Source organism: Brachionichthys hirsutus, unplaced genomic scaffold, assembly GCF_040956055.1.
Source record: "Brachionichthys hirsutus isolate HB-005 unplaced genomic scaffold, CSIRO-AGI_Bhir_v1 contig_1029, whole genome shotgun sequence".
In the NCBI taxonomy this organism is placed as follows: Eukaryota; Metazoa; Chordata; class Actinopteri; order Lophiiformes; family Brachionichthyidae; genus Brachionichthys; species Brachionichthys hirsutus.
The window spans coordinates 14,981-41,781 of record NW_027180723.1 but is presented as its reverse complement, the minus strand read 5'-3'; the positions used below and the strand labels follow the sequence as shown (position 1 = coordinate 41,781).

At 52.1% G+C, this 26,801-nt stretch overlaps 3 protein-coding genes across 6 annotated transcripts; all 3 read left to right on the top strand.

Annotated features, from left to right (window-relative positions):
- Positions 1-13: 13 nt before the first annotated feature.
- wdr74 (WD repeat domain 74) lies at positions 14-1,366 on the top strand (the record flags this gene model as incomplete). Its single annotated transcript, XM_068759544.1, is given in 3 exon segments — positions 14-80; positions 83-612; positions 705-1,366. Coding segments are annotated over 3 exon segments (1,113 nt in total), but the record flags the coding sequence as incomplete, so codon positions are not given.
- A 483-nt stretch (positions 1,367-1,849) lies between these two features.
- On the top strand, positions 1,850-11,923 carry LOC137916553 (protein Atg16l2-like). 4 transcript variants are annotated; one of them, XM_068759540.1, is made up of 19 exons: positions 1,850-2,066; positions 2,466-2,523; positions 2,604-2,670; positions 2,774-2,835; positions 2,927-3,178; positions 3,247-3,312; positions 3,434-3,499; positions 4,210-4,263; positions 4,336-4,438; positions 5,231-5,336; positions 5,405-5,475; positions 5,548-5,619; positions 5,783-5,903; positions 5,978-6,083; positions 7,677-7,829; positions 7,891-7,938; positions 8,048-8,131; positions 10,217-10,318; positions 10,929-11,923. In XM_068759540.1, the coding sequence occupies exons 1-19, from the start codon at positions 1,940-1,942 to the stop codon at positions 11,020-11,022; spliced, it is 1,812 nt and encodes a 603-aa protein (XP_068615641.1). In that variant the 5' UTR covers positions 1,850-1,939; the 3' UTR covers positions 11,023-11,923. The 4 variants fall into 4 exon arrangements, with proteins under 4 accessions (XP_068615641.1, XP_068615640.1, XP_068615639.1 ...); XM_068759539.1 differs by having other exon boundaries at positions 2,762-2,835; positions 4,336-4,432; XM_068759538.1 differs by having other exon boundaries at positions 2,762-2,835.
- Positions 11,924-13,897: 1,974 nt separating this feature from the next.
- On the top strand, positions 13,898-25,970 carry arrb1 (arrestin, beta 1). Its single transcript, XM_068759545.1, has 16 exons — positions 13,898-13,917; positions 16,942-16,972; positions 20,322-20,382; positions 20,475-20,519; positions 20,731-20,927; positions 21,345-21,404; positions 21,485-21,552; positions 21,660-21,795; positions 21,975-22,059; positions 22,140-22,212; positions 22,287-22,424; positions 22,531-22,614; positions 24,437-24,460; positions 24,575-24,645; positions 25,139-25,187; positions 25,859-25,970. Exons 1-16 carry the CDS (start codon positions 13,898-13,900, stop codon positions 25,968-25,970), a joined length of 1,254 nt encoding a protein of 417 aa, XP_068615646.1.
- Positions 25,971-26,801: the final 831 nt, after the last annotated feature.

The following is a 26,801-nucleotide window of genomic DNA, read 5'->3' as shown; positions in this document are numbered from 1 at the left end:
GGGAGATGGCTGACAGCAGCCGCAGTGCTCGGTGTGGTTGGGCTCGGAGACCGGGATCCTGAAGGGGGTCAGTCTGTCCCGGAACGGGCCTTCAACTTCTGCAACACGACCCACCTGAGCCGCGACCGGGAGGTGCGCGCGCTGTGCTGGGCCGACGAGGCGGAGAGCGAGCTCCTCGTGGGCTCCGTGGACGGAACCGTGAAGACCTTCAGCACGGAGAAGGGCGCGTTCACCGGGACCCGGTGCTGCGGGGACCCGTCCCAGGGCTGCTTCACGGGGCTGGCCGCGCTCAGCGGCTCCGCGTGGGTCACCAGCGTGGAGTGCGGGGCGCTGCGGGTGTGGAGGGAGGACAGCAGCGAGCCCGTGACGCACATCAACGCGGGGAAGAGCGTGTGCCGGATGCGGCGGAGTCCGGTCCACCGACACAGGGTGGCCACCGGCGGGAGGGACAACGGGCTGAAGGTCTGGGACCTGGAGAACCCGAAGGAACCGCTGTTCTCCAGCAGGAACCTGCGGGACGACTGGCTGGACCTCCGGAGGCCCTACTGGCTCCGGGACGTGGCCTTCATCCCGGGCTCGGACAAGCTGGTCACCTGCACCGGTTACCACCAGGTGGGTCCACGCCACGGTGCGTGGTGACGTCACCAGGCTCGGACACCAGGCTGGTGGTTGTGATGCTTTAACGGTCTCCTGTCCTCCGGCAGGTCCACGTCTTTGACCCGTCGTCCCCTCGGCGCCGACCCGTCCTGGAGGTGGAGTATGGCGAGTACCCGCTCACCGCTCTGTCCCTCCCCTCCGGCGGTAACACGGTGGCGGTGGGAAACACCCACGGCCAGGTGGCCTTGTTGGACCTGAGGACGGGCGCGGTCCGCGGCTGTCTGAGGGGGCTGGGGGGGAGTGTGAGGGGGCTGCAGTGTCACCCCGCCCTGCCCGTGGTGGCGTCCTGCGGCCTGGACCGCTTCCTGCGGATCCACGGCCTGGAGGACCGCCAGCCGCAGCACAAGGTCTACCTCAAGTCCAAACTCAACTGTCTCCTGCTGTCCAGCAGAGACCTGGAGGACGGGGGGGACGAGGCGGGGTGCCAGGAGGTGAAGCAGGAGGACGAGGGAGGCGAGGACGAGGTGTGGGACGCCATGGAGCAGGTGGACGAGAAGGCAAAGAGAAAGACAGCGGAGGAGGAAGAGGTGCAGCAGAAGAGGAGGAAGAAGGGGCCAGACTGAGGGGCGTTTGAGTTTCATCAGAGTGTGGGACGTTGGAACACTCGTCCAACTGTGAGACGAGATCTGAGACTGTTTGGGGTCCATTAAAACAGACGTCTCTGGTGTCTCTGTTTCCTTTTTAACGTGTAACGACAATAAAGGATTTCTATGAAGCAGGTCTTCTTTTTGACCACTAGGTGGAGCCAAACGTGTGACGTTCAAAGAACGGCCTTTTGTTTGTTCACGTCAGATGTTCGTTGTTGTTTAGTAAACACGTCTTTGAACTCGCTACTCGCTGCTCGAGGGGAATATCTGGATCGTGGTGGATCCAGGAAGTCGGCTGGAGTCAGAACCCACATCCGGGTCCCGAGGCCGGTTCTGATTGGTCCGTTTTTGATCCAGGTGAAGAATGACGTTGCTTTGAAGCTGGAAAATCTGTTTATTATTATTATAATACATAAAGTCATTTTAACGATGTCAGTCAAAACGCAAATTAAAAGTAACTGAGTGCGCATGCGCGCGCTCGTGTTTCCCGTCAGCGGCCTGTAATTGGCTGAGACCCGGGGGCCCCACCCACTTCCAGAGTGACGAATCTCGACTCGGAACGTAAAAAAAGTTCAAAACAACCAAACAAACAAGCGTCAGAGAAACAGAAACCAACATGGCGGCGCGCGGAGCGTTTCCGCGGGGCTGGCCGTGACGTGTGGCCGGCCTGTGAGCGTCTGTCAGCGGGGACCGCCATGAAGCAGCCCGGGCTGACGGCCCCGGGAGGCGGCGCGGCGGAGACCTGGAGGACGCACGTCGTCCGGCAGCTGAAGCACCGGGACCGGGTCCAGCACGCGACGTTCAGGGACCTGATCTGCTTCTGTACGACAAGTTCCAGCTTAACGTGTGGAGATCACAACCGAACTCCGCGACCCGGTTCGGTCCGGTCCGGTCCGGTGGTGCTCCTGGTGTCAGTTCGGCTTCGGTGTATTTTACTCTCAGCTAAACACAGGAATCCCGAGTTTCTTTAAATGTACCTGAACGTGGCTCACCTGTCTCCAGGTGCGTCATGCACACCTGGGGCGCACCCCCCCCCCCCTCACTCAAATCAGGTTTGTTATCTCAGGGGTTCTCAGCAGGAGTCAGTCAGAACCAGAATCTCACCCGGTTACCGGGCCAGACTAGAACATGTTGGCAGTGACCCGTGACGTCATCGTGATGTCATCGTGATGTCATCCACGCACCAGATTCTTGATCCGTTTGTCCCTTCCGTGTTTTCAGACACCCGGCTGATGGAGAAGTCCAGTCTGACCAAAGGAATCGTGGGCGGGGCCGTCAGGTAGCTGCATCTGACCTCGGACCCCCCCCCCCCCCGTCGCTCACGGTAACGCTGACGGTGTGTTTGTTTCGTGTATCCAGACGTCCCTCCTGCTCCATCTCCTCTCTGCTTCACCAGAACACCCAGCTGAAAACCACTATGGGGGAGGTAGGGACACACCTGGGGACACACCTGGGGACACCTGGACAGGTAGCACGGACACGTTGAGGACTTTCGCCTCTGAACGGGTTCCTCTCAGTTGGCCTTTCAGGTGGTGGATCTGCAGCAGCAGCTGAAGGTCAGGGACGCTGTCCTGGAGCAGCAGCACGCCAGGTGAGACACACCTGTGAGAGATGGCCGCAGCCGATTGGTTCAGCCAGGTCAGGTGATCCAACGGAACATTCCCTTAAACCTCATGCATCAGACTTTCTGAGGAGAAGCGCAGGTGGGCCGGCGTGCTGGAGGTCCGGCGGGAGCTGCAGGTGCGGGTGGAGCAGGTTCAGGAGGACAACCGGGCGGTGAAGGTCCAGTACGACGCCCTGCTGCAGCGGCAGGGGGGGGTGGAGGCCCGACACAGGGCGGGGAAAGTCAGGGAAGGACACCTGCTGGAGGACGTGATCCAACTCAAACGACAGGCCGCCGCCCACATGAACAACCGCAATGAACGCAGGTCCAGGTACTTGAACACACCACACACCTGAGCAGGTCCGGGTACCTGAACTCATCACTGTTTGCTTTCATCAGAGCTCGAGAAGCGAAGCTGCAGAAGGAGCTGCAGACTGCTGCCAGGTCAAAGGTCACTGTGGACAGGTAAGCTCACCTGGAACAGCTGATTGGCCCACAGACTCTTATTTTGGTAGTTTCCTGTCTGTTCGTCGGCAGCATGACGATGACCTTTGACCTTGCTGGGTTGTGTGTTTCCCGCCTTCAGATGCACGTCTCGGAAGGAAAGCCCCCGCAGCGACTCGCCGGAGAGAGGGCGTGCCAGACTGTTCAGGTGTTGATGTTGCTGTTGTTGTTGTTGTTGTTGTTGCTAGGTGTTGTTGTTCTTCTTCCTGTTGCTGTTGTTGTTGCTTGGTGTTGTTGTTCTTCTTCCTGTTGCTGTTGTTGTTGCTTGGTGTTGTTGTTCTTCTTCCTGTTGCTGTTGTTGTTGCTTGGTGTTATTGTTCTTCCTCTTGTTGTTCTTCTTCTTCCTGTTGCTGTTGTTGTTGCTTGGTGTTGTTGTTCTTCTTGCTGTTGTTGTTGTTGTTGTTGTTCTTCTTGTTGCTGTTGTTGTTGCTAGGTGTTGTTGTTCTTCTTGCTGTTGTTGTTGCTTGGTGTTGTTGTTCTTCTTGCTGTTGTTGTTGTTGCTAGGTGTTGTTGTTCTTCTTCTTCTTCCTGTTGCTGTTGTTGTTGCTTGGTGTTGTTGTTCTTCTTCTTCCTGTTGCTGTTGTTGTTGCTTGGTGTTGTTGTTCTTCCTCTTGTTGTTGTTCTTCTTCTTCCTGTTGCTGTTGTTGTTGCTTGGTGTTTTTGTTCTTCCTCTTGTTGTTCTTCTTCTTCTTCCTGTTGCTGTTGTTGTTGCTTGGTGTTGTTCTTCTTGCTGTTGTTGTTGTTGCTAGGTGTTGTTGTTCTTCTTGCTGTTGTTGTTGTTGTTCTTCTTCTTGTTGCTGTTGTTGTTGCTAGGTGTTGTTGTTCTTCTTGCTGCTTAACCGTCCGTCTCCGTCTCAGATCAGCGTCGGTTTCGTCTCCGAGGATCTTCACCTCCATGAAGGAGCTGTTTGGGTGGGTGTCGTGTTCCAGGTGTAATATTTACCTTACGGCTCTGAAGGTCATGTGACTGTGTGATGTCACCAGGAAGAGGCGTGGCCACTCGGTGTGCTGTCTGGAGGAAGATCTGATGTGTCCTCCGGGAACGTGTCTGTCAGCCAGAGTTCCTGTTAGAGCTCTACAAGTACTGGTAATACACGGGGGAACACGGGAGTACGCGGGGGAACACGGGAGTACGCGGGGGAACACGGGAGTACACGGGAGTACGCGGGACTACACGCGAGTACGCGGGACTACACGCGAGTACGCGGGGGAACACGGGAGTACGCGGGGGAACACGGGAGTACGCGGGAGAACACGGGAGTACGCGGGACTACACGGGAGTACGCGGGACTACACGGGAGTACGCGGGACTACGCGCGAGTACGCGGGACTACACGGGAGTACGCGGGACTACGCGCGAGTACGCGGGACTACGCGCGAGTACGCGGGACTACGCGGGAGAACACGGGAGTACGCGGGACTACACGAGTACACGCGAGTACACGGGGCTACACGCGAGTACGCGGGACTACACGCGAGAACACGCGAGAACACGGGAGAACACTCATGGATCGGCATTCTCTATAAACGTAAACACATCTTTTATCGAAGCTGCAACGACATTCCTTTCTAAAAACCTTAAAGATAATCATTTAAATATTATAGAGAAATGTGGGTGTGGCTTATGCATGTTGTAGGTACCGGTGCGTGTGAGGAGCCGGACCCTGTACAGGGCGGGAATGAGGACGTCCTCTGTCCTCACCGCATTACCCACCATGCCTCGCTGCAGCTCACGTCCTCTTCATGAGAGAGAGATGGAGCTCATTTATACAGGTTCCCTCGAGTCCAGGGCCCGGTTCCCAAAACACCTCCTCAGGTGGACTCAGGTGGGCGGGTCTAGGCATCATGTATCAACTGTTGGCCGCGTTTTGTCTGCCAGGAAGCCCATGAGCAAGACATCAACGCTGTGAGGTTCTGCTCCAGTTCTGACCTGCTGGCCACCGGAGGAACGGACCGGGTCATCAAGCTGTGGACCGTCAGAGCAGGTGCGTCCCGGCCGTCTTCAGTGTGCTGCCGTTAGGTAGGTGTGTGACCTCACTGATGATGTCATCAGGCTCGCTGACTCATACAGCCACGCTGGACGGCAGCGGGGGCGGGATCACCTGCATCGATTTCAGCTCCACGGTAAAACGGTGCCCAGGTGTGAAGTCTCTGCCGGCTCCACCTGGATCACTTACAGGTGATGTCTTTGCTCAGGGGCGGAGGGTCCTCGCAGCCTCCTACGACAACTCGGCCATGCTGTGGCAGCGGGACGAGTCTGTCCCCAAGGTAACCGTGGCAACTGGATGTTTTATACATTTGAAAGGCTTTGATTAAAATCCACCAATCTGTAGTTCTGCCTCACCTGCGTGCCTCACCTGCGTGTCTCACCCACGTGTCTCACCCGCGTGTCTCACCCGCGTGTCTCACCTGCGTGCCTCACCTGTTTCAGGTAACCCTAACCGGTCACAGTAGGAAGGTGACTGCAGCTAGGTTCAGCTCCTCCCCTCATCAGGTGTTGACAGGCAGTGCAGATGGAACCATCAGACTGTGGGACCTCCACAGAGCCGCCTGTGAGTCTCAGCACAGATCAATAACGTTCCAATAAGGGCTAATCAGCTTCCTGATGAAGGGACTTCTGCTCCAGGTGTGCAGGAAGTTAAGGTGGGCTCATACTGCAGTGACGTGGTCTGTTCTCATAACTGCATCATCAGTGGACACTACGACAGCAAGATCAGAGTCTGGGACAGCAGGTAACGTTCACCCGTCATTCACACAACGTTCACACAACGTTCACACAACGTTCACACGTTCACAGAACGTTCACACAACGTTCACACAACGTTCACCCGTCATTCACACGTTCACACAACGTTCACGCGTCATTCACACAACGTTCACACAACGTTCACGCGTCATTCACACAACGTTCACACGACGTTCACACGTTCACACAACGTTCACACAACGTTCACGCGTCATTCACACAACGTTCACACAACGTTCACGCGTCATTCACACAACGTTCACGCGTCATTCACACAACGTTCACACAACGTTCACGCGTCATTCACACAACGTTCACACGACGTTCACACGTTCACACAACGTTCACACAACGTTCACGCGTCATTCACACAACGTTCACACAACGTTCACGCGTCATTCACACAACGTTCACACAACGTTCACGCGTCATTCACACAACGTTCACACAACGTTCACCCGTCATTCACACGTTCACACAACGTTCACCCGTCATTCACACAACGTTCACACAACGTTCACGCGTCATTCACACAACGTTCACACAACGTTCACGCGTCATTCACACAACGTTCACACAACGTTCACGCGTCATTCACACAACGTTCACACAACGTTCACACAACGTTCACGCGTCATTCACACAACGTTCACACGACGTTCACACGTTCACACAACGTTCACACAACGTTCACGCGTCATTCACACAACGTTCACACAACGTTCACGCGTCATTCACACAACGTTCACACAACGTTCACGCGTCATTCACACAACGTTCACACAACGTTCACGCGTCATTCACACAACGTTCACACAACGTTCACACGTTCACAGAACGTTCACACAACGTTCACACAACGTTCACCCGTCATTCACACGTTCACACAACATTGACGCAACGTTCACACAACGTTCACCCGTCATTCACACAACGTTCACACAACGTTCACGCGTCATTCACACAACGTTCACGCGTCATTCACACAACGTTCACACAACGTTCACGCGTCATTCACACAACGTTCACACAACGTTCACACAACGTTCACCCGTCATTCACACGTTCACCCGTCATTCACACGTTCACACAACGTTCACACAACGTTCACCCGTCATTCACACAACGTTCACACAACGTTCACGCGTCATTCACACAACGTTCACGCGTCATTCACGCGTCATTCACACAACGTTCACCCGTCATTCACACATTCACACAACGTTCACACAACGTTCACACAACGTTCACACAACGTTCACACAACGTTCACGCGTCATTCACACAACGTTCACACAACGTTCACACATTCACACAACGTTCACACAACATTCACTTCATTTTGATCACCTCTTTCATTCTCCCGGCTGTCACCTAGCAACAGTTCCCGCCCCCTCCAACCCCTCCCATGGTGATTGCCAATCACACGCCAGCATCGAACCCTGATCAGTTTTATTGATTGAATATATTACTTTAGTCACATTCATAAAACTGTTTTTAATAAAAAGCTAAAGTGAGCAGCAGCCGGGGACGGGAGGACACGCCCCCTCACACGGGTCAGCTGATTGTTGTCCTTCAGGACGGTGAGCTGCGTGGAAGAACGTCCCGCGCGGGGAAAGGTCACCTCGTTGGACATCAGCTGCGACCATCGCCGGCTGCTCAGCTGTTGCCGTGACGACTGTCTCCAGCTGATGGAGCTGAGGGAGTGGAGCAAAGAGCGCCTGTGCTTCAGGTAGAGCGCTAATGCTAACGCTAACAGGGACAGGTGCTGATTGGTTGTCCTTGTCTGGCAGAGCGGAGGGCTTTAAGTGTTTCAGCGACAGCACCAAAGCCGTGATCAGGTGAGTGCCCTCAGGTACATGTTGGTGTACCTCGCATTACTGCACAGTACACCTGTGTACTCTTGTATTACTGCACAGTACACATGTGTACTCTTGTATTACTGCACAGTACACCTGTACAGGTTGAGCCATTATCGCCCGTCCAGCAGCTTCCTGTCGAGCGATGCAGGAAGGAGGAAACACCTTTCCTCTGGTGGGGGATCAATTAATCGAGTAATCGGATAAAGAAAATACAGAATACAGTGTTTCAGAATATTTTTAAGCTTTGTTTAAGTTCCTGCCGGTACGCGCCAGCAGTTTATGGGCGTTTTTAATACGCAACACTAATTAAACAAAGAAGCCGCTCTGCGTGGCGTTCGCTGTTAACCCTTTATCTACCGGCGCTATCGTTGTCTATGTCCAGTGTTACGGTAATAATTCACTGGACACGCTGAACAATAGCGCCCACGCTACTGTTCACCAAAGAGACTTTTTTTTTTTTTTTTTTTTTTTTTTTTTTGTCTGCATTCGTGCTCCACAGTGACGGACATAACGTCAGTCACTGCTGGAGTTCTATGCAATTTTTATTCTTATAGTGATTGTGACCGTCACCTGCCCTCTTGGCAGCCTAGCCTATTCCTATTTTATTAGTTTTATTACCTGCTTACCGCCGTAGAGGGCTGTGCACACCGCAGTGAACATACAACATGAACAAACAAAAAGTGACAAATACACAGTGTTCTGAGAAGAAAGTGCAATGGATTTATTTGTGCCCCTTAATTCTACCCCTTCCATCCAATCATCACCAAGAGTTGTCCCAATACACCAGGTTCACATTCGTCTCTAGAGGAAAGTATGGATCACCAAGTTCTCAGATCTGAGGAAAAAGAGAGAGAGCATAGTGAGAGCCACAAGCACTGACCCAGCAACCTCCACTAACTCAGAGATCTGTGGGCGGGGTTGACTCTCTAAACGAGTTTTAATAGGTGCTGGAGTGGTGGATCTGGCATGCGTGAAACCTCCACCTAAGAACGGGGCAGCCATCCCGGACCCAACAATGGCAACATGAGCCCCCAGATCACCCCAAGCAGCTACAGCAACCCAAGAACGACCACCATGGCCCCACCAGAGCCACACGCAGAAGAACCAGTCCAGGGCCCGGGGGCGACTTACACCAACACAGCCGACGAAACCTAGGCCAGCGCAGCGGCACGGGGCACAGCGGGCCGGCCTGGCGCCCCACCAGCACCCAACACCACGCCCCCCCCAACCACCCGCCCCCCTCCCAGCACCCTCCACCCATCCCACACACCCCCCAGTCCCCCAGCCCCCCCCACGGCCCAGCCCCCCCCACCCCCCCCCCCCCTCACTCATGTCTAAGCCCTTTCATTGGAGGCTAACGATGCGACTGGCTAGCTTGCTAGCTTCTTGCAGTACTTAGCGCCGTTGTACGCTCATGCGTGGTGACTCATGTTCGGGCGGATGATAGGCTGCCGGCTAACGCCATCCGGTCTACCTGTCGGCTACCTGTTGGCTACCTGTCGGCTACCTGTCGGCGGACTGGGTACCCCTGCTGGTGAAACGGTTTGGTGACTTCCAGAGGAACCGTAATGAGGCTGCGGTCGGGTCCTGAGCCACAGACAGTCGTTGTAATTCACCTCCTGGGGGCTAGATGGCAGTGTGGACTCTGTCTGCACCTGTCAGTAGGACGTTAGCACATAGCACTAGCATAAACACCGTATGTGACGGGTTTTGGCGGTCCAGACATCACGCCGTCCGTCGGTCTTCGGTTTGGACGTGTTTCTGTCCACGTCTCCAGTGAAACGAGAACGGATGAGATTCTGTGTGGCTCCGTCTCTGCAGTTTCCATGACAACTGTAGGTCCAGGATTTTCAGCTCTCTGGTAGAAACACCAAATATATCAGCGTGTCTCTGTCCGGCGTGTGCGTAGCGGTGTTTGGTACCGGTACCAGAAGCATCCGGCGTGTGCGTAGCGGTGTTTGGTACCGGTACCAGATGCATCCGGTGTGTGCGTAGCGGTGTTTGGTACCAGAACCGTGGCGCCGGCGCTATTGTTCTCCGTGTTTGGTGTTCCGGTGATGATTAAATCAGATCTCCTGCATTCATGAAGTCTCAGATATTCAGGGGACATTTAAATGTCCCGCCCCCAGAGTGTCCCGCCCCCAGATTGTCCCGCCCCCAGATTGTCCCGCCCCCATTCACCCTCATATCGTAGGCCTGCCGTCCAGGCGTGGCCCGGTTAGAACCTCCGGTCTGACCCACTGTTCTGTGTCATCAGTCCGGACGGCTGCTTCCTCACGGCCGGATCAGCTGACGGCGCCGTTTACATCTGGAATGTCTCCACTGGCAATCTGGAGACCCGCCTACCTGACAAACACAGGTAACTGATCAGGTGATCAATCATCCAAATCACTTGAGGACATATCCATTATTGCTGCCTTCTGAAAACTATCAGAGACCCGGGACAGTTCCCTGAGGAACTCTACTAGCTGTTAAAGAGACAACAAGAATATAGTTTGTGTTTTTTATTTAGTTTTTTGGCTCCGTTTTCCTGCTAATGACAAAATTAAACTCGAGTTAAACGCTGGACTCAAATTTACCACAAGATTCCGCAAAGGACCCAGCACTCATTAGCAACACTAGCATTAGCAACACTAGCATTAGCAGCCATGGCAACAAAAAGTACACGCAGTGGGCTAACTTTGTGCTGAGGCAACAAAAGTGATTTCCATGTTTTCGTCCATCGCTGACGGGAAGTAAGCTTTTAAATTGAATAAAATAAAATAATGAATCGTTTAGAGACCGGGCAAATTGATTTCAGTAAAATGTCTGACCGTTTACAGACTAGTAATTTTACTGTAAACAAAGTACAATGGCCACAGAGTAAAAAGGGTCGACTGTCGAGTGGCCCAGAGGTTTTTGGGTTCCAGGACAGTCCCCTGAGGGACGCCACAATCTATCGTCTATCTACTCGGGCCTCTCCTCTCCAGTTCGCCCATCAGCGCTGTGTCCTGGTCTCCTTCTGGTGAATACGTCGTCAGCGTGGGAAAGAACCGACTGGCCGTCCTCTGGAGCGACGTCTGAAGCAGCGGTCCACCAAGGCGACGTGTTGGCATGGCAACAGCAGCCAGGCCGGTTTTAAGCAATGCTATTTGTTGATTGGACTAAAGGGAAGTAGATCGTTCTGCTTTCTGCTGGTTTTCATTCCGTTCCGTTTAAACTGAAGGGAAACCGACTTCTAAACGTTTACAGCTGATCCAGGTCATGTGGTCACTACTGGTACTGCAGCCCGCTGTTCACTGGTAGAACCCAACCACCTGTCCATCTGGTGGTCCATTTCCCCATCAAGACCTCTGGACTCTTGAGGGGACAACTCCACCCGGAAGACCACGCCCTCATCTTTGGAGGCATTGACCCTAGCTAGCTGCTAACGCTAGCTGCTTAAGCTAGCTGCTTATGCTGCGGTGCTGCTGAAGGTCCCGGACGAAGTCAACAGCATCAGAAGATAAAGGTCCAACATGGACGCCAGACACGATCCGAGACAAGGGGCGGGGCTAAGCGCCTTTAACGATCAACAAACAAACGGATGAAATATAGTTTTTTACGTTTCTGGTCCAGAGGACGTCCTCCGGTTCTGTCCACGGCTCGTCTCTCGTTCTTGTTTGTTATTTATCGGGTCAGGTTGTTGTTGTTGTTGTTGTGGTTGTTTACCTACTAATCTTGACATTGAGGTGTTTTTTAAGACGTCCCATCTGTTTAGATGTAGGACTTAAAGGACGAGGTTCATGATGTCCTCACCCGCCGGGGGGGGACAGGGGACAGGACATCACCCACCTTGTCAGGTGAAGGAGTCAGAAAAAGAATTCAGAAAGCTCCTCGGAGCCGCCGCCTTCTCAGCTCCTCCCTCTTTCATTTAATCTTTCTGTCTGCGGAAGACCAAGTGTTTTAATTTGTTTACGAGGATCGACTTTCAATAAACGTTCTAACCTGTTGTCTCGGGTGTTTCTTTGCATTCCCACTGCGCCAAGGGGACTCGGTTCCTTTGGGAGCAGATTCCTGCATTTATAACTCGCTGAAAGGTCTGCGTTCACACTGTGATTTATTCACGGAACGAACTTTCAGAGCAACGTCGCGTGGCTGAAAGCGGCGCTTGTCGATTGGACAAAGTAGAAGGGGAAGTCCCGCCCCCTCCCATGTTTTTTTTTTGAGTGCGTGGTTGCTGCTGCTGCTCCTTTAGGGAGGGAATCTCATTTAGTTCTGGCCTAAATCCTAAATGTTACACAACGCTAGTCGTTTCTAACAAACACAAAGTCTCCGGGTCGGTTCAGAACAACGGGATGAGAAGCTATCGCTGCTGATCAGCTGACTCTCCGCTCCGCGCTGGACTGTTGTAGCGCCGTAGCGCGTCAGTTACCGGTGATACGTAGCTGGTTCGGAAAAAGAGATTAAAGTATTATAACGCATATTTAGTTAATGAAACCTACACGCAGCGGTACGTATTTCACCACTTTTATTTTTTTTGGAGCAGCTTGGAGTACTCGCTGTACTTCCTCTTCCGGAGACGCACCGCGTAGAGCGTCACTACGTCACTACGTAGCTCCGTCCTTTGCTCCGCCCAAAGGAACCGAGACCCTCCTTTTCGGGCGGACTTTTTTGATCCTCTCCAGAGTCCGGAGGCGCGTTCCCACTGGCCCAAACGGAGCGTATTATCGGAGTAAAGGAACTCTGGTACGTTTTAATGGGAGCAAACACGCGCAGTGGGAACGCACCCTTATTCTTTAACGGATCGGCATGTCTGCGTTTTCTAAATACGACGGTGCTGGGGGGCGGGGTTTCACACGGAAGTCATAAATGAGGGAGCGGGAAGCTGCTGCTGCCAGCGACCTTTGAGCCGCCGCCATGAAGCAGCGCCACTGCTAACAGATCGCTGCTAACAGGCCGATGCTAGCAGACCGATGCTAGCAGACCGCTGCTAGCAGACCGCTGCTAACAGATCGCTGCTAACAGGCCGATGCTAGCAGACCGATGCTAGCAGACCGCTGCTAGCAGACCGCTGCTAGCAGACCGCTGCTAACAGACCGCTGCTAACAGACCGCTGCTAGCAGACCGCTGCTAACAGATCGCTGCTAACAGGCCGATGCTAGCAGCGGTCTGCTAACAGATCGCTGCTAACAGGCCGATGCTAGCAGACCGATGCTAGCAGACCGCTGCTAGCAGACCGCTGCTAGCAGACCGCTGCTAGCAGACCGCTGCTAACAGACCGCTGCTAGCAGACCGCTGCTAACAGACCGCTGCTAACAGACCGCTGCTAACAGACCGCTGCTAGCAGACTGCTGCTGATATACTTAGACAACAATATACAAGTATATTATATAGATACAGTATATATATGTATTTAGGTAGTAGAGGTGTACTGTATTCTTGTATTTTTAGGCTGATTTGTCAAAGCAGTCAGGGATCTGTTCTCTTGGATACCGAAATGAAATAAAAGATGACAAATTCTATTTAGAACACTGATTCTGTTCCGACCCGGTACAGACGTTCTGCTTGGGTGGGTTCTAAGCTGTTCATGCGACAGTTTACTGAAGGTCCAGCTGCTAGCATGATGCTAATGTCAGACTGAAATACATCAAGTCCTCTGGGTGCTTTTTTGTTGGGACAAGTTTTATTGGTAATGAGTCTGACGGGGGAGTGAGGGAGGCGGGGGGGGGGAGAAGCAGAGCAGTGGACTCAGGCGTCGGTTCAGTTGCAGCTCAGACGGAGGTTTTTCCTCCCGCTGAGGAGAATCTGATGGCATGACGACAACTTCCTGAGAGAGAGAGAGAGAGAGAGAGAGAGAGAGAGAGAGAGCGAGCGAGCGCTGGAGACACAGCCTGCCCTCAGTTTCCACGGCGACTACATCCTCCATCCTGCTCCATCAGCACCACCTCTCTGTCCAGCAGCTGTCGGCGTCGCCAGGATGGTCGATAAAGGAACCAGGTGAGATCCGTGCGTGAGAGAGAACCACACATTACGTAACGTTCAGAACCGCCGTGTGACGTCTGCTGGTTTTCTGTTTCAAAGCTTTTATTTTTTTCTGCATTTCTGCCTTTATTTTGAAGGTATTGATAGACAGGAAGCGGTGACGGCAAGCTGAGAAGCAGTATTGGACAAAAAAATGTGTTACGCTTTAAGAAAGTAATGAGAGTACATTACAAACGAGAACATCCCCCAGAGAGCACAGACCTCCCCCAAGCTGCTCGTTACCACAGAGACACGCCCCCAGAGGGCACAGACCTCCCCCAAGCTGCTCCCTACCACAAAGACACGCCCCCAGAGAGCACAGACCTCCCCCAAGCTGCTCGCTACCACAGAGACACGCCCCCAGAGAGCACAGACCTCCCCCAAGCTGCCCGCTACCACAGAGACACGCCCCCAGAGGGCACAGACCTCCCCCAAGCTGCTCGCTACCACAGAGACACGCCCCCAGAGAGCACAGACCTCCCCCAAGCTGCCCGCTACCACAGAGACACGCCCCCAGAGGGCACAGACCTCCCCCAAGCTGCTCGCTACCACAGAGACACGCCCCCAGAGAGCACAGACCTCCCCCAAGCTGCCCGCTACCACAGAGACACGCCCCCAGAGGGCACAGACCTCCCCCAAGCTGCTCGTCCCCCCCTAACCAGGTCCACATGGTGGTCTGGATCAGCACCAGAAGGTTCTAGATTGTTCTCGGATCTGGATCAGCACCAGAAGGTTCTAGATTGTTCTTAGATCTGGATCAGCACCAGAACGTTCTAGATTGTTCTCGGATCTGGATCAGCACCAGAAGGTTCTAGATGGTTCTGGTATCTTTAAACACCAACATGAACATTTTTAACTGATTCTTAATCCATAAATGGTTTAATGATAAATGTAATATTTGTTCCTGACCTCATTCTGGATCAGAACCAGAAGACGTTTCATGATGGTTCAGATCGGACCCCTTTATGAGTAAATGGGAGAATCCAGATGTTTCAGTATCCAGACGGGGATCCGGATCGCTCTCAGAATGTAATGGATCCGAGTCAGACCAGGACCATCTACAGGTTTTATTGATCCAGATCCATCCAGCAGGTTTCCTGTAGTCCTGCTCACAGACAGACGAACAAACGAATCCGGATCAGCACCAGAACTTTAGGGGCTCATTCCCAACTCACGTTCAACACGTCCAGGAAGTTTCAGGGAAATCGGTCCCGAGGTTTTTGTGCTTTTTGGGGAAATCATTGTTTCCATCCCATCATCCGGATCCTCGCTCAGACTCCGCCTCCTCTAAACTTCCATGGAAACCCAGCCGCAGATGACGTTGTGACCTCATCGCTGGAAGTCTGTGGAGTTTACGAGGTGCACCTGAATGCAGCATGGAGTCTGACTTGTGTGAATGCATGACAGACAACTCCTTAGCATCTGTTAGCATCTGTTAGCATCCGTTAGGAGGCGGCCGAACTTTCTGGGATCCGCCCCTTTATTCTGATCTACACCGTCCGGCTCCCGAACCCAGGAATACTCTGGAACGTGGTCCCGATGAGTCCAGAAATGGATCGCTGTTGATTTGATTTGGTTCCAGATGGTTCTGTAAACACACACCTGGATCAGAACCGCTCGGGTTCTGTTTCCTGTGTGTGCGCAGGCTGAGTTTATCCGAGTGTGTCAGGAGAATATTAATGAGCTCAGTGTGATGTCAGACATACAGAGCAGCTCAGAGCTGAAGACGCGGCGTTAACGGCACCGGGACCCGGTCCTGTCCTCGGGCCTCCAGCCAGAACAAGACCGTCAGGGTCATCAGTTCATGCACTTAGAAGTATTTCTACTATAAAGTACTTACTTTTGCAGTACTGGACTTCAGAATGAGTTCTTCTGTTGGAACATCGTGGGAGTCTCCAGGCAGCGAGAGAACACCGTCAGATATTGATCAGTCAGTTAACCCCGATCGATCGGCCAAACAGAGGAGTGACGGAAGACATTTAAGACCAACACAAGACCGTCAGACCAGGACCCGGCCCAGTAGAACAGGATGGTCCACCGTCAGACCAGGACCCGGCCCAGTAGGACAGGATGGTCCACCGTCAGACCAGGACCCGGCCCAGTAGGACAGGATGGTCCACCGTCAGACCAGGACCCGGCCCAGTAGGACAGGATGGTCCACCGTCAGACCAGGACCCGGCCCAGTAGGACAGGATGGTCCACCGTCAGACCAGGACCCGGCCCACTAGGACAGGATGGTCCACCGTCAGACCAGGACCCGGCCCAGTAGGACAGGATGGTCCACCGTCAGACCAGGACCCGGCCCAGGAGGACAGGATGGTCCACCGTCAGACCAGGACCCGGCCCAATAGAACAGGATGGTCCACCGTCAGACCAGGACCCGGCCCAGTAGGACAGGATGGTCCCTGATCTCCCAGTCCCAGGATGAGGAGGATCACTAAAATGGAAGAGAGATGTTAAATGACCAATCCATTTGAAATCGTCTTGACCTTTGACCTTTGATCTTTGATTGTGCTCACAGTTGATTGGACTAATTGCAGAGATGGCGTTTAGCAGGTAATCTCGTGCTGAGCCAGTTCCCAGGAGTCCTGGCCGTTTCCGGGAAACCGGCATCCTGATGCTGCTGATTGATACGGATCCATTCAGGAGGAGGCTGAAAGCTAATGGAGCCGCAGCGGCTAATTGATGACAGCGTTAGCATGCGGGGGGTAATAATGTCAGGCCACATTAGACACAGGCCACGGACAGGAAGACGATGCTGCTGCCTCGGGGCTCCCCGAAAGAGACCCCGACTGTCGGGTTGGTGTGAATATTTATGGGGAATGAAAGAGTGTGTGTGTGTGTGTGTGTGTGTGTGTGTGTGTGTGTGCGCGCGTCGATAGTCGATGCACAAAGGACGGCGCAAACACAATGAACAATGCAGCTACAATGAGCCAATAGGAAAGGGACACTCTGTATGACAGAGACCATTAACTCTCGCCTGATTTCCTCTGTTTTCAGAGTGTTTAAGAAAGCCAGTCCCAATGGAAAGGTGAGTTTACCTGTTCAAACCAATCAATCATTTTAAGCCTGCGCCTGAACAGAGGTGAGCATCCCAGGAAAGTCTGAACATCCCAAAAAGTCTGAACATCCCAGAAAAGTCTGAACATCCCCAGAAAAGTCTGAACATCCCAGGAAAGTCTGAACATCCCAGAAAAGTCTGAACATCCCCAGAAAAGTCTGAACACCCCCATAAAAGTCTGAACATCCCCAGGAAAGTCTGAACATCCCAGGAAAGTCTGAACATCCCAGGAAAGTCTGAACATATCCCAAAAAGTCTGAACATCCTCAGGAAAGTATAAACATCCCAGCAAAGTCTAAACATCCCCAGAAAAGTCCGAACATCACAGAAAAGTCTAAACATCCCCATAAAAGTCTGAACACCCCCAGAAAAGTCTGAACATCACAGAAGAGTCGAAACATCCCCAGAAAAGTCTGAACATCACAGAAAAGTCTAAACACCCCCAGAAAAGTCTGAACATCACAGAAAAGTCTGAACACCCCCAGAAAAGTCTGAACATCACAGAAAAGTCTGAACACCGCCAGAAAAGTCTGAACACCCCCAGAAAAGTCTGAACATCACAGAAGAGTCGAAACATCCCCAGAAAAGTCTGAACATCACAGAAAAGTCTAAACACCCCCAGAAAAGTCTGAACACCCCCAGAAAAGTCTGAACATCACAGAAGAGTCGAAACATCCCCAGAAAAGTCTGAACATCACAGAAAAGTCTAAACACCCCCAGAAAAGTCTGAACACCCCCAGAAAAGTCTGAACACCCCCAGAAAAGTCTGAACACCCCCAGAAAAGTCTGAACACCCCCAGGAAAGTCTGAACATCCCAGGAAAGTCTGAACATATCCCAAAAAGTCTGAACATCCTCAGGAAAGTATAAACATCCCAGCAAAGTCTAAACATCCCCAGAAAAGTCCGAACATCACAGAAAAGTCTAAACATCCCCATAAAAGTCTGAACACCCCCAGAAAAGTCTGAACATCACAGAAGAGTCGAAACATCCCCAGAAAAGTCTGAACATCACAGAAAAGTCTAAACACCCCCAGAAAAGTCTGAACATCACAGAAAAGTCTGAACACCCCCAGAAAAGTCTGAACATCCCCAGAAAAGTCTAAACATCCCCAGAAAAGTCTGAACACCCCCAGAAAAGTCTGAACGCCCCCAGAAAAGTCTGAACATCACAGAAGAGTCTGAACACCCCCAGAAAAGTCTGAACATCACAGAAGAGTCGAAACATCCCCAGAAAAGTCTGAACATCACAGAAAAGTCTGAACACCCCCAGAAAAGTCTGAACACCCCCAGAAAAGTCTGAACATCCCCAGAAAAGTCTGAACATCCCCAGAAAAGTCTAAACATCCCCAGAAAAGTCTGAACATCCCCAGAAAAGTCTGAACATCCCAGGAAAGTCTGAACATCCCAGGAAAGTCTGAACATATCCCAAAAAGTCTGAACATCCTCAGGAAAGTATAAACATCCCAGCAAAGTCTAAACATCCCCAGAAAAGTCCGAACATCACAGAAAAGTCTAAACATCCCCATAAAAGTCTGAACACCCCCAGAAAAGTCTGAACATCACAGAAGAGTCGAAACATCCCCAGAAAAGTCTGAACATCACAGAAAAGTCTAAACACCCCCAGAAAAGTCTGAACATCACAGAAAAGTCTGAACACCCCCAGAAATGTCTGAACATCACAGAAAAGTCTGAACACCGCCAGAATGTCTGAACATCACAGAAAAGTCTGAACACCGCCAGAAAAGTCTGAACACCCCCAGAAAAGTCTGAACATCACAGAAGAGTCGAAACATCCCCAGAAAAGTCTGAACATCACAGAAAAGTCTAAACACCCCCAGAAAAGTCTGAACACCCCCAGAAAAGTCTGAACATCACAGAAGAGTCGAAACATCCCCAGAAAAGTCTGAACATCACAGAAAAGTCTAAACACCCCCAGAAAAGTCTGAACACCCCCAGAAAAGTCTGAACATCCCCAGAAAAGTCTGAACACCCCCAGAAAAGTCTGAACACCCCCAGAAAAGTCTGAACACCCCCAGGAAAGTCTGAACATCCCAGGAAAGTCTGAACATATCCCAAAAAGTCTGAACATCCTCAGGAAAGTATAAACATCCCCAGAAAAGTCCGAACATCACAGAAAAGTCTAAACATCCCCATAAAAGTCTGAACACCCCCAGAAAAGTCTGAACATCACAGAAGAGTCGAAACATCCCCAGAAAAGTCTGAACATCACAGAAAAGTCTAAACACCCCCAGAAAAGTCTGAACATCACAGAAAAGTCTGAACACCCCCAGAAAAGTCTGAACATCCCCAGAAAAGTCTAAACATCCCCAGAAAAGTCTGAACACCCCCAGAAAAGTCTGAACGCCCCCAGAAAAGTCTGAACATCACAGAAGAGTCTGAACACCCCCAGAAAAGTCTGAACATCACAGAAGAGTCGAAACATCCCCAGAAAAGTCTGAACATCACAGAAAAGTCTAAACACCCCCAGAAAAGTCTGAACACCCCCAGAAAAGTCTGAACATCCCCAGAAAAGTCTAAACATCCCCAGAAAAGTCTAAACATCCCCAGAAAAGTCTGAACACCCCCAGAAAAGTCTGAACACCCCCAGAAAAGTCTGAACATCCCCAGAAAAGTCTAAACATCCCCAGAAAAGTCTAAACATCCCCAGAAAAGTCTAAACATCCCCAGAAAATTCTAAACATCCCCAGAAAAGTCTAAACACACCCAGAAAAGTCTAAACACACCCAGAAAAGTCGAAACATCCCCAGAAAAGTCTAATCACACCCAGAAAAGTCTAAACATCCCCAGAAAATTCTGAACATCACAGAAAAGTCTGAACATCACAGAAAAGTCTAAACATCCCCAGAAAAGTCTGAACATCACAGAAAAGTCGAAACATCCCCAGAAAAGTCTAATCACACCCAGAAAAGTCTAAACATCCCCAGAAAATTCTGAACATCACAGAAAAGTCTGAACATCACAGAAAAGTCTAAACATCCCCAGAAAAGTCTGAACATCACAGAAAAGTCTGAACATCACAGAAAAGTCTAAACATCCCCAGAAAAGTCTGAACATCCCCAGAAAGTTTGTTTGTTGGATAAAACATGTTTGCGTACGCCTGCAGATACTTGTAAACATGTCTTGAAACAATTTGTCAAACAAAGAACAAAATAAAAAACGAACAATGGAAACCAGCAAAACATTTTAGGACAAAAATGAACAAAAGAGTTTCTATCTTTGATTGGACTGTCCGATTGGCTGCATGCTGCACTGAGAGTTCATCTGATTGGCCGACTGAGCCCTGTGCTCCTCCCTCAGCTCACCGTCTATCTGGGGAAGAGAGACTTTGTGGATCACGTGGATTTGGTGGAACCTGTCGGTGAGATCACTTTTACTAATATTGATTAAATCAACTATAAAATCTGTTTGATTAAAACTAATAGTCCTCTGCTGTTCATCGACTTCCTCCAGATGGCATCGTCCTGATCGACCCCGAGTACCTGAAGGAGAGGAAAGGTGAGACACCTGAGTCCCCAGCATTGGACGTGTCTCAAGATCGCACACTGAGGAGTCCCTCAGGGATCCATGCTGGAGTCTTCGTTCTTTAAGGGAACAGTTTGACAATCAGTGAAACGTCTCCATGTCCAAATGTCCATTTCGTCTGCGTCTACTGCAGAGTCAGACGTGTTTAGCCTAGCTTAGCACAAATGTCTTGTTGTGTCCCCAGTGTTTGTGGCGATGACCTGCGCCTTCCGTTACGGGCGCGAGGACCTCGACGTCCTCGGCTTGACGTTCCGGAAAGATCTCTTTGTGGCGAACTTCCAGACGTTCCCTCCGCTTCCTGACAACAAGAAGGGTCTGAGCCGTCTCCAGGAACGCCTGATCAAAAAGCTGGGCGAGCACGCCCACCCGTTCACCTTCGAGGTACGGAGCCCGCCGGACTCGCTTCACCGCTGCCCTGAGTTCGTCCTGCCAGGAAGGCTGCTGATCAGAGAGAAGACGACATCAGGGGAGATCATTGATTCCAGATCGATTCTTATGTTGTAACCGTAGCATGCTAAGCTAACGCGTTCAGCGGGTTGTCCCTTTCATCTAAATATCTGTGATTTATAGAAGTAGAGTAACGAGAGATCAGTATTGATTGATTGATCGGATCATCTTCCCGTCTGTTCCGCCGTCCCAGCAGAACGACAGCGTGGTTCTGATCAAGTTCTAATCACTTAGAATATCGATCTCCAAATCTGAAGTCCGGTTTCAAATAAACGAAGACCTGAAATACTTCAAAGTATTTTATTCCAACGTCACCGTGAAGCGATGACCCCTGACCCCCGGTGTTTCTAGATCCCTCTGAACCTGCCCTGCTCCGTCACCCTCCAGCCGGGCCCAGAAGATACCGGCAAGGTAACGGCCCCGCCCACTTCCTGCTCCCTTTATCCGGACGTCCCCGTCCTGAAGGACGTTTCTCTGCCATCTGTCCTCAGGCCTGCGGAGTCGACTTCGAGGTCAAAGCTTTCTGCGGAGAACATCCGGAGGAGAAGATCCACAAACGGTAAAAGTGGGCGGAACCCGGATCAATCTGAATGAGGCAGGAAGCACTTCCTGTCGGGCGGCGCTCCGGACTGACCCGACCGCCGCCTCAGGGTCCTGTTGTTGCAGGAACTCGGTGCGTCTGGTGATCCGGAAGGTGCAGTACGCCCCGGAGACGCCGGGCCCCCAGCCCACGGCAGAAACCACCCGGCACTTCCTGCTGTCGGACAAACCGCTGCACCTGGAGGCGTCGCTGGACAAAGAGGTAGGGGGAGGGGCTTGTGTTCAAGGGGCCCGATGCATGATGCGTGTGGTTTCAAGGGGCCCCGATGCATGATGCGTGTGGTTTCAAGGGGCCCCTTCGCGAGGGTGAAAATGGAATGTTGTGAGTTTGATCACATTTAGCTAGTCTAGAATGCTAACGTGCTAGCTTTGTTCTCTCAGATCTATTACCACGGCGAGCCGATCAGCGTCAACGTTCACGTCACCAACAACACCAACAAGACGGTGAAGAAGATGAAGATCTCAGGTAGGTCGGCGCTCCGGCCTTCCTGTCCCGGGCCGCGGGGCCCCTCGCCGCCTCGCTGACGTCTGCTTCCGTCCCCGTAGTGCGGCAGTATGCCGACATCTGTCTGTTCAACACGGCGCAGTACAAATGTCCAGTGGCCACCGAGGACTCTGAGTGAGTGTCCCGGCGGCGTCGGCCTGGAGGACCTCGGCTCAGACGTCTGACCGCTGGCTCTTCTCTCTGCTCAGTGACCTCGTCGCTCCCAGTTCCACCTTCTGCAAAGTCTTCACCCTCACGCCGTTCCTGGCCAACAACCGGGAGAAGCGAGGTCTGGCTCTGGACGGAAAGCTGAAGCACGAGGACACCAACCTGGCGTCCAGCACGCTGTGAGTCCGGCAGAGCCCGAGTCGGCTCATCGGAGGAGCTCTCTGGGACCCCGATCCAGAACGTTTGTAGACCCCGCCTGTCTGCTGATTGGTCTGTCTCCAACAGGTTAAGAGAAGGAGCCAATAAGGAGATCCTGGGCATCATCGTGTCCTACAAGGTCAAAGTCAAGCTGGTGGTGTCCCGAGGCGGGTCAGTATCGCAGAATAGAACCGGACCTTCCTATGGCTGCCGGGATCTTTAATTTCTACAGTTTCTACAGAACCTTCAGCCTGAAAGCAAACATGTAGTCTGGTAAGATCATCCATGAGGTTTATCACCCAATCAGCAGGCAGCTAGGTGCTAGCAGGCAGCTAGGTGCTAGCAGGAAGCTAGGTGTCAGCAGGCAGCTAGGTGCTAGCAGGTAGCTAGGTGTCAGCAGGCAGCTAGGTGCTAGCAGGTAGCTAGGTGTCAGCAGGCAGCTAGGTGCTAGCAGGAAGCTAGGTTCTAGCAGGTAGCTAGGTGTCAGCAGGTAGCTAGGTGCTAGCAGGTAGCTAGGTGTCAGCAGGCAGCTAGGTGCTAGCAGGACGCTAGGTGTCAGCAGGCAGCTAGGTGCTAGCAGGAAGCTAGGTTCTAGCAGGTAGCTAGGTGTCAGCAGGTAGCTAGGTGCTAGCAGGTAGCTAGGTGTCAGCAGGCAGCTAGGTGCTAGCAGGAAGCTAGGTTCTAGCAGGTAGCTAGGTGTCAGCAGGTAGCTAGGTGCTAGCAGGCAGCTAGGTGTCAGCAGGCAGCTAGGTGCTAGCAGGAAGCTAGGTTCTAGCAGGTAGCTAGGTGTCAGCAGGTAGCTAGGTGCTAGCAGGTAGCTAGGTGTCAGCAGGCAGCTAGGTGCTAGCAGGATGCTAGGTGTCAGCAGGTATCTAGGTGTCAGCAGGCAGCTAGGTGCTAGCAGGAAGCTAGGTGTCAGCAGGCAGCTGCGTGAGCGTTGATGCTGCTTTTGTCAACAAAAGTGCTCTCCGGATGTTTGCTGGAGCCTCGTTCAGCCCCTCTTTGACTATGCTAGCACCTCCTGGTATTCAAACATCAAAGTGTCCCTGAAAACCAGGCTCCAAACCTCCCAAAACAAACTGATTGGGCTACTCCTCAATCTGGGGCCCATGACCCAACTTCTTCCTGGACATTTTGCTAGCCTAAAATGGCTCAGGGTAGAAGACAGGGTTAAACAACTCAAAATGGGATTGGCATTTAAAATAGTCAATGCAGCTCCGCCCTCAGTCCCCTCAATCCCTGCATACCTGAATAAACACCTCCACAGATTTAGTGACACCCACAGCCACAACACTAGAGGGAGCTCAAACAACAACCTGATTACCCCCTCCTATAGGACTAACATGGGTAAATCATCTTTTTACAATACTGCCCCCTAAGGGTGGAACTGTTTGACTCCTGCCCTCAAAACATGCACCTCTTTGGCCTCCTTCAAAACGGCCCTAAAAATACACCTTTCAGGGGGACAGAAACGGAGATAGTCATCACGACTCTCTCCGGATCAACCCCCCCCCCCCCCCCCCCTTTTTTTTGTCCACCTACGTTGCACATATTAATTGCCTTAGTAATTTATTGTAATTTATGTAATCTATTGTCATTCATTGTCATTTTGCATCTGTGGTGTAATTTATTTTAGATTAATTGTTAGTTTGCATCGACGGTGTAAAATCATTTTATTTTTGTTTTTCTAATGTTACGTTGCATCAATTCAGTAATTTATTTTTATTTATTTGTATTGTTAAATGTCGATGATTTATGTACGAAGGACTTTCAACGGAAACAAGACCGCAAGAAATGAAAATGAAATGCTCCTCTTAGACAGGATGTGTGACTGTACTTGTACTGCAATACATGCTACTGTGTGACTGTACTTGTACTGTAATACATGCTACTGTGTGACTGTACTTGTACTCTAACATTCTATCTAATAAATATATCCATACATATATATTCATGCTGTGAAGCTGACGTCTTCCATGTCTCTCGGTTTCAGGCTCCTGGGAGATCTGGCGGCGAGGTAACCTCCCACATTCTAGCTGGGATTTACAGAGGGCGCCTGAACGCCTCGCTCAGCTGTTAGCAGCACGGTTAGCCGCGTGACGTTCTGGTGACGCGATGCTCTGTTTCTCAGTGACGTCTCTGTCGAGCTGCCGTTCACGCTGATGCACCCGAAGCCGCCGGAAGACTCCGCCTACAGAGACGGTGAGTCATGGATGTGACCTCTGACCTCTACCTGCTGACCCCCCTCCTCAGGTGTATCAGTAACAGGTTAGCATCGTGGTTAGCACTGTTGTCTCATAGCAACAAGATTCCGGTTCCGTCGGCCCGCTCCGGTCGCCGCGGTTCCGGTTCCGTCGGCCAGCTCCGGTCGCCGCGGTTCCGGTTCCGTCGGCCAGCTCCGGTCGCCACGGTTCCGGTTCCGGTTCCGTCGGCCAGCTCCGGTCGCCGCGGTTCCGGTTCCGGTTCCATCGGCCCGCTCCGGTCGCCGCGGTTCCGGTCCGACTCTCCAGACTAACCGGCTCGTTTCGGTGTCCACCTGACGCCGTGAGATGTCCCGTCCGTCGGACCTCGTCTGCAGGCTTTCTGCTGGTTCTAGCTGCGGTACCGTTTGCGTGAAAGCGGACCTCTGATCCGACTGAGCGGAACCGAACGCAGCGTCTTTCCTTCAGCCGTGTTTTCCCGTCTTTCCCTGCAGCGCCGGACGAAGCGCAGATCGACACCAACCTGATCCAGTTTGACACCAAGTAAGCTGCTCTCTGTCCCCCTGTCTGTCCCCCCCTGTCTGTCCCCCTGTCCTGTCTGTCTGTCCCCCCTGTCTGTATTCCTGTCTGTCCCCGTGTCTGTCCCCCTGTCCTGTCTGTCTGTCCCCCCCTGTCTGTATTCCTGTCTGTCCCCGTGTCTGTCTGTCCCTTGTCTGTCCCCCTGTCTGTCCTCCCCGCCGGCTCGTCTGATTGGCTGCTCCCCAGCCTGAATGCGATTTCACACTCGTACAACAGATCATTGATTCTTTTGATCGTGTTTGATATTATCAATGAGAGCAGAAATAATCCAGCTCTCCATTCGTTCAGAGATCAATAAAGGTATCGCCATGACGATTAAACGATGCCTTTAATGCTGGCTCGGTGGGGACGATGCGTTAAGAGAAGGTAGGACGGGTCATGGTCCCGAATGTCCAGGTTGTCCCTTGGTCTCCAACCGGTTTCTTGTCTTGACGTTAGGCTAATTGTCCCTGCTACTTGTGCTAAGCTAACGTTAAGGTTAAGGGGTGGACATGGGGACCAGCACAAATAGGAAGGTTTACAATATTTACGATTTAAACAAAGACATGGAAAATCACTGCCACAAAGGGGGGGGGCACCCGGCACCCGGCGGTGTCCTCCGTCACCCTGACAACAGTCTCCTTCTTCTCCCTCAGCGACGATGACATCATCTTTGAAGACTTCGCCCGCCAGCGGCTGATTGGAGCGAAAGATGAAAAGGAGGAAGACGAGGAGCCGGTCAATTCGCCCAAACGCAACGACAGATAAAGGCGGTGCCGCTGCTGCAGGGCGGAGCTAACGGAGGTCGCCGTCAGGTCAAATGTGGACAGACTCGGCGAGGTGGCGTTCGTCTTCCCGTTGTCCTGCCGGGGTGTAAAAAGCTAGCGTAGACGTCGGCGTGTTTTCAGACGGAGCAGCTCTCACTCCTCCGCCAGCTGGGCGGGGACGTCGTCATGACGACGCCTGGCAGCATGCCTCACTTTGTTCTGTGTGTTTCCATTAGGGGGCAAACGACAGTAACTTCCTGTTGGGAGGAGTCAGCTGGAGGACGGCCCCCACGGCCTCGTTTATCATCAGGGTTTAGATCCGGCCAATCAGCTGCTGACTGGGCGTCGTCTTCAGACCAGAGGGGCGTAAACTCGTTTCTGTTTGTTAGCGAGCAGTAGCTAGGCTAATCAGCCACGCCCGCGTCCTGCATGTGATCTGGGCGTGGCCTCCATCGTTTCTCCTGTAATCAGAATGCTTTTCTCTCTACATTGTTATTGATTATTGTATTGATCAAGTTAAATACTATTAAGTAGGCGTGGTGTCCGTATCAGTAGAAACCATGGCAACGGAGGGCCAATGAGCATCCTGTACGCATGTCTGGGTCTTCTCATTTTGATTGGTTGCCTCGGACCGGGTGGGTGTGTCTGTAGCGTCACAGCAAAAAGCTCTGCCCTCGACACCTTCTTTGGTTGTGACCATGTTTTCAGTGACTTTTATTTTGACGGGGCCAGAAAGGAAACCTGTACGTTGCATAAACAGACGTTTACACAGGTGTGTTTGTGTGTTAAAGCTCCCTGCCCTGAAGGTGAGACAGGTTAAACGTTAGCAGCT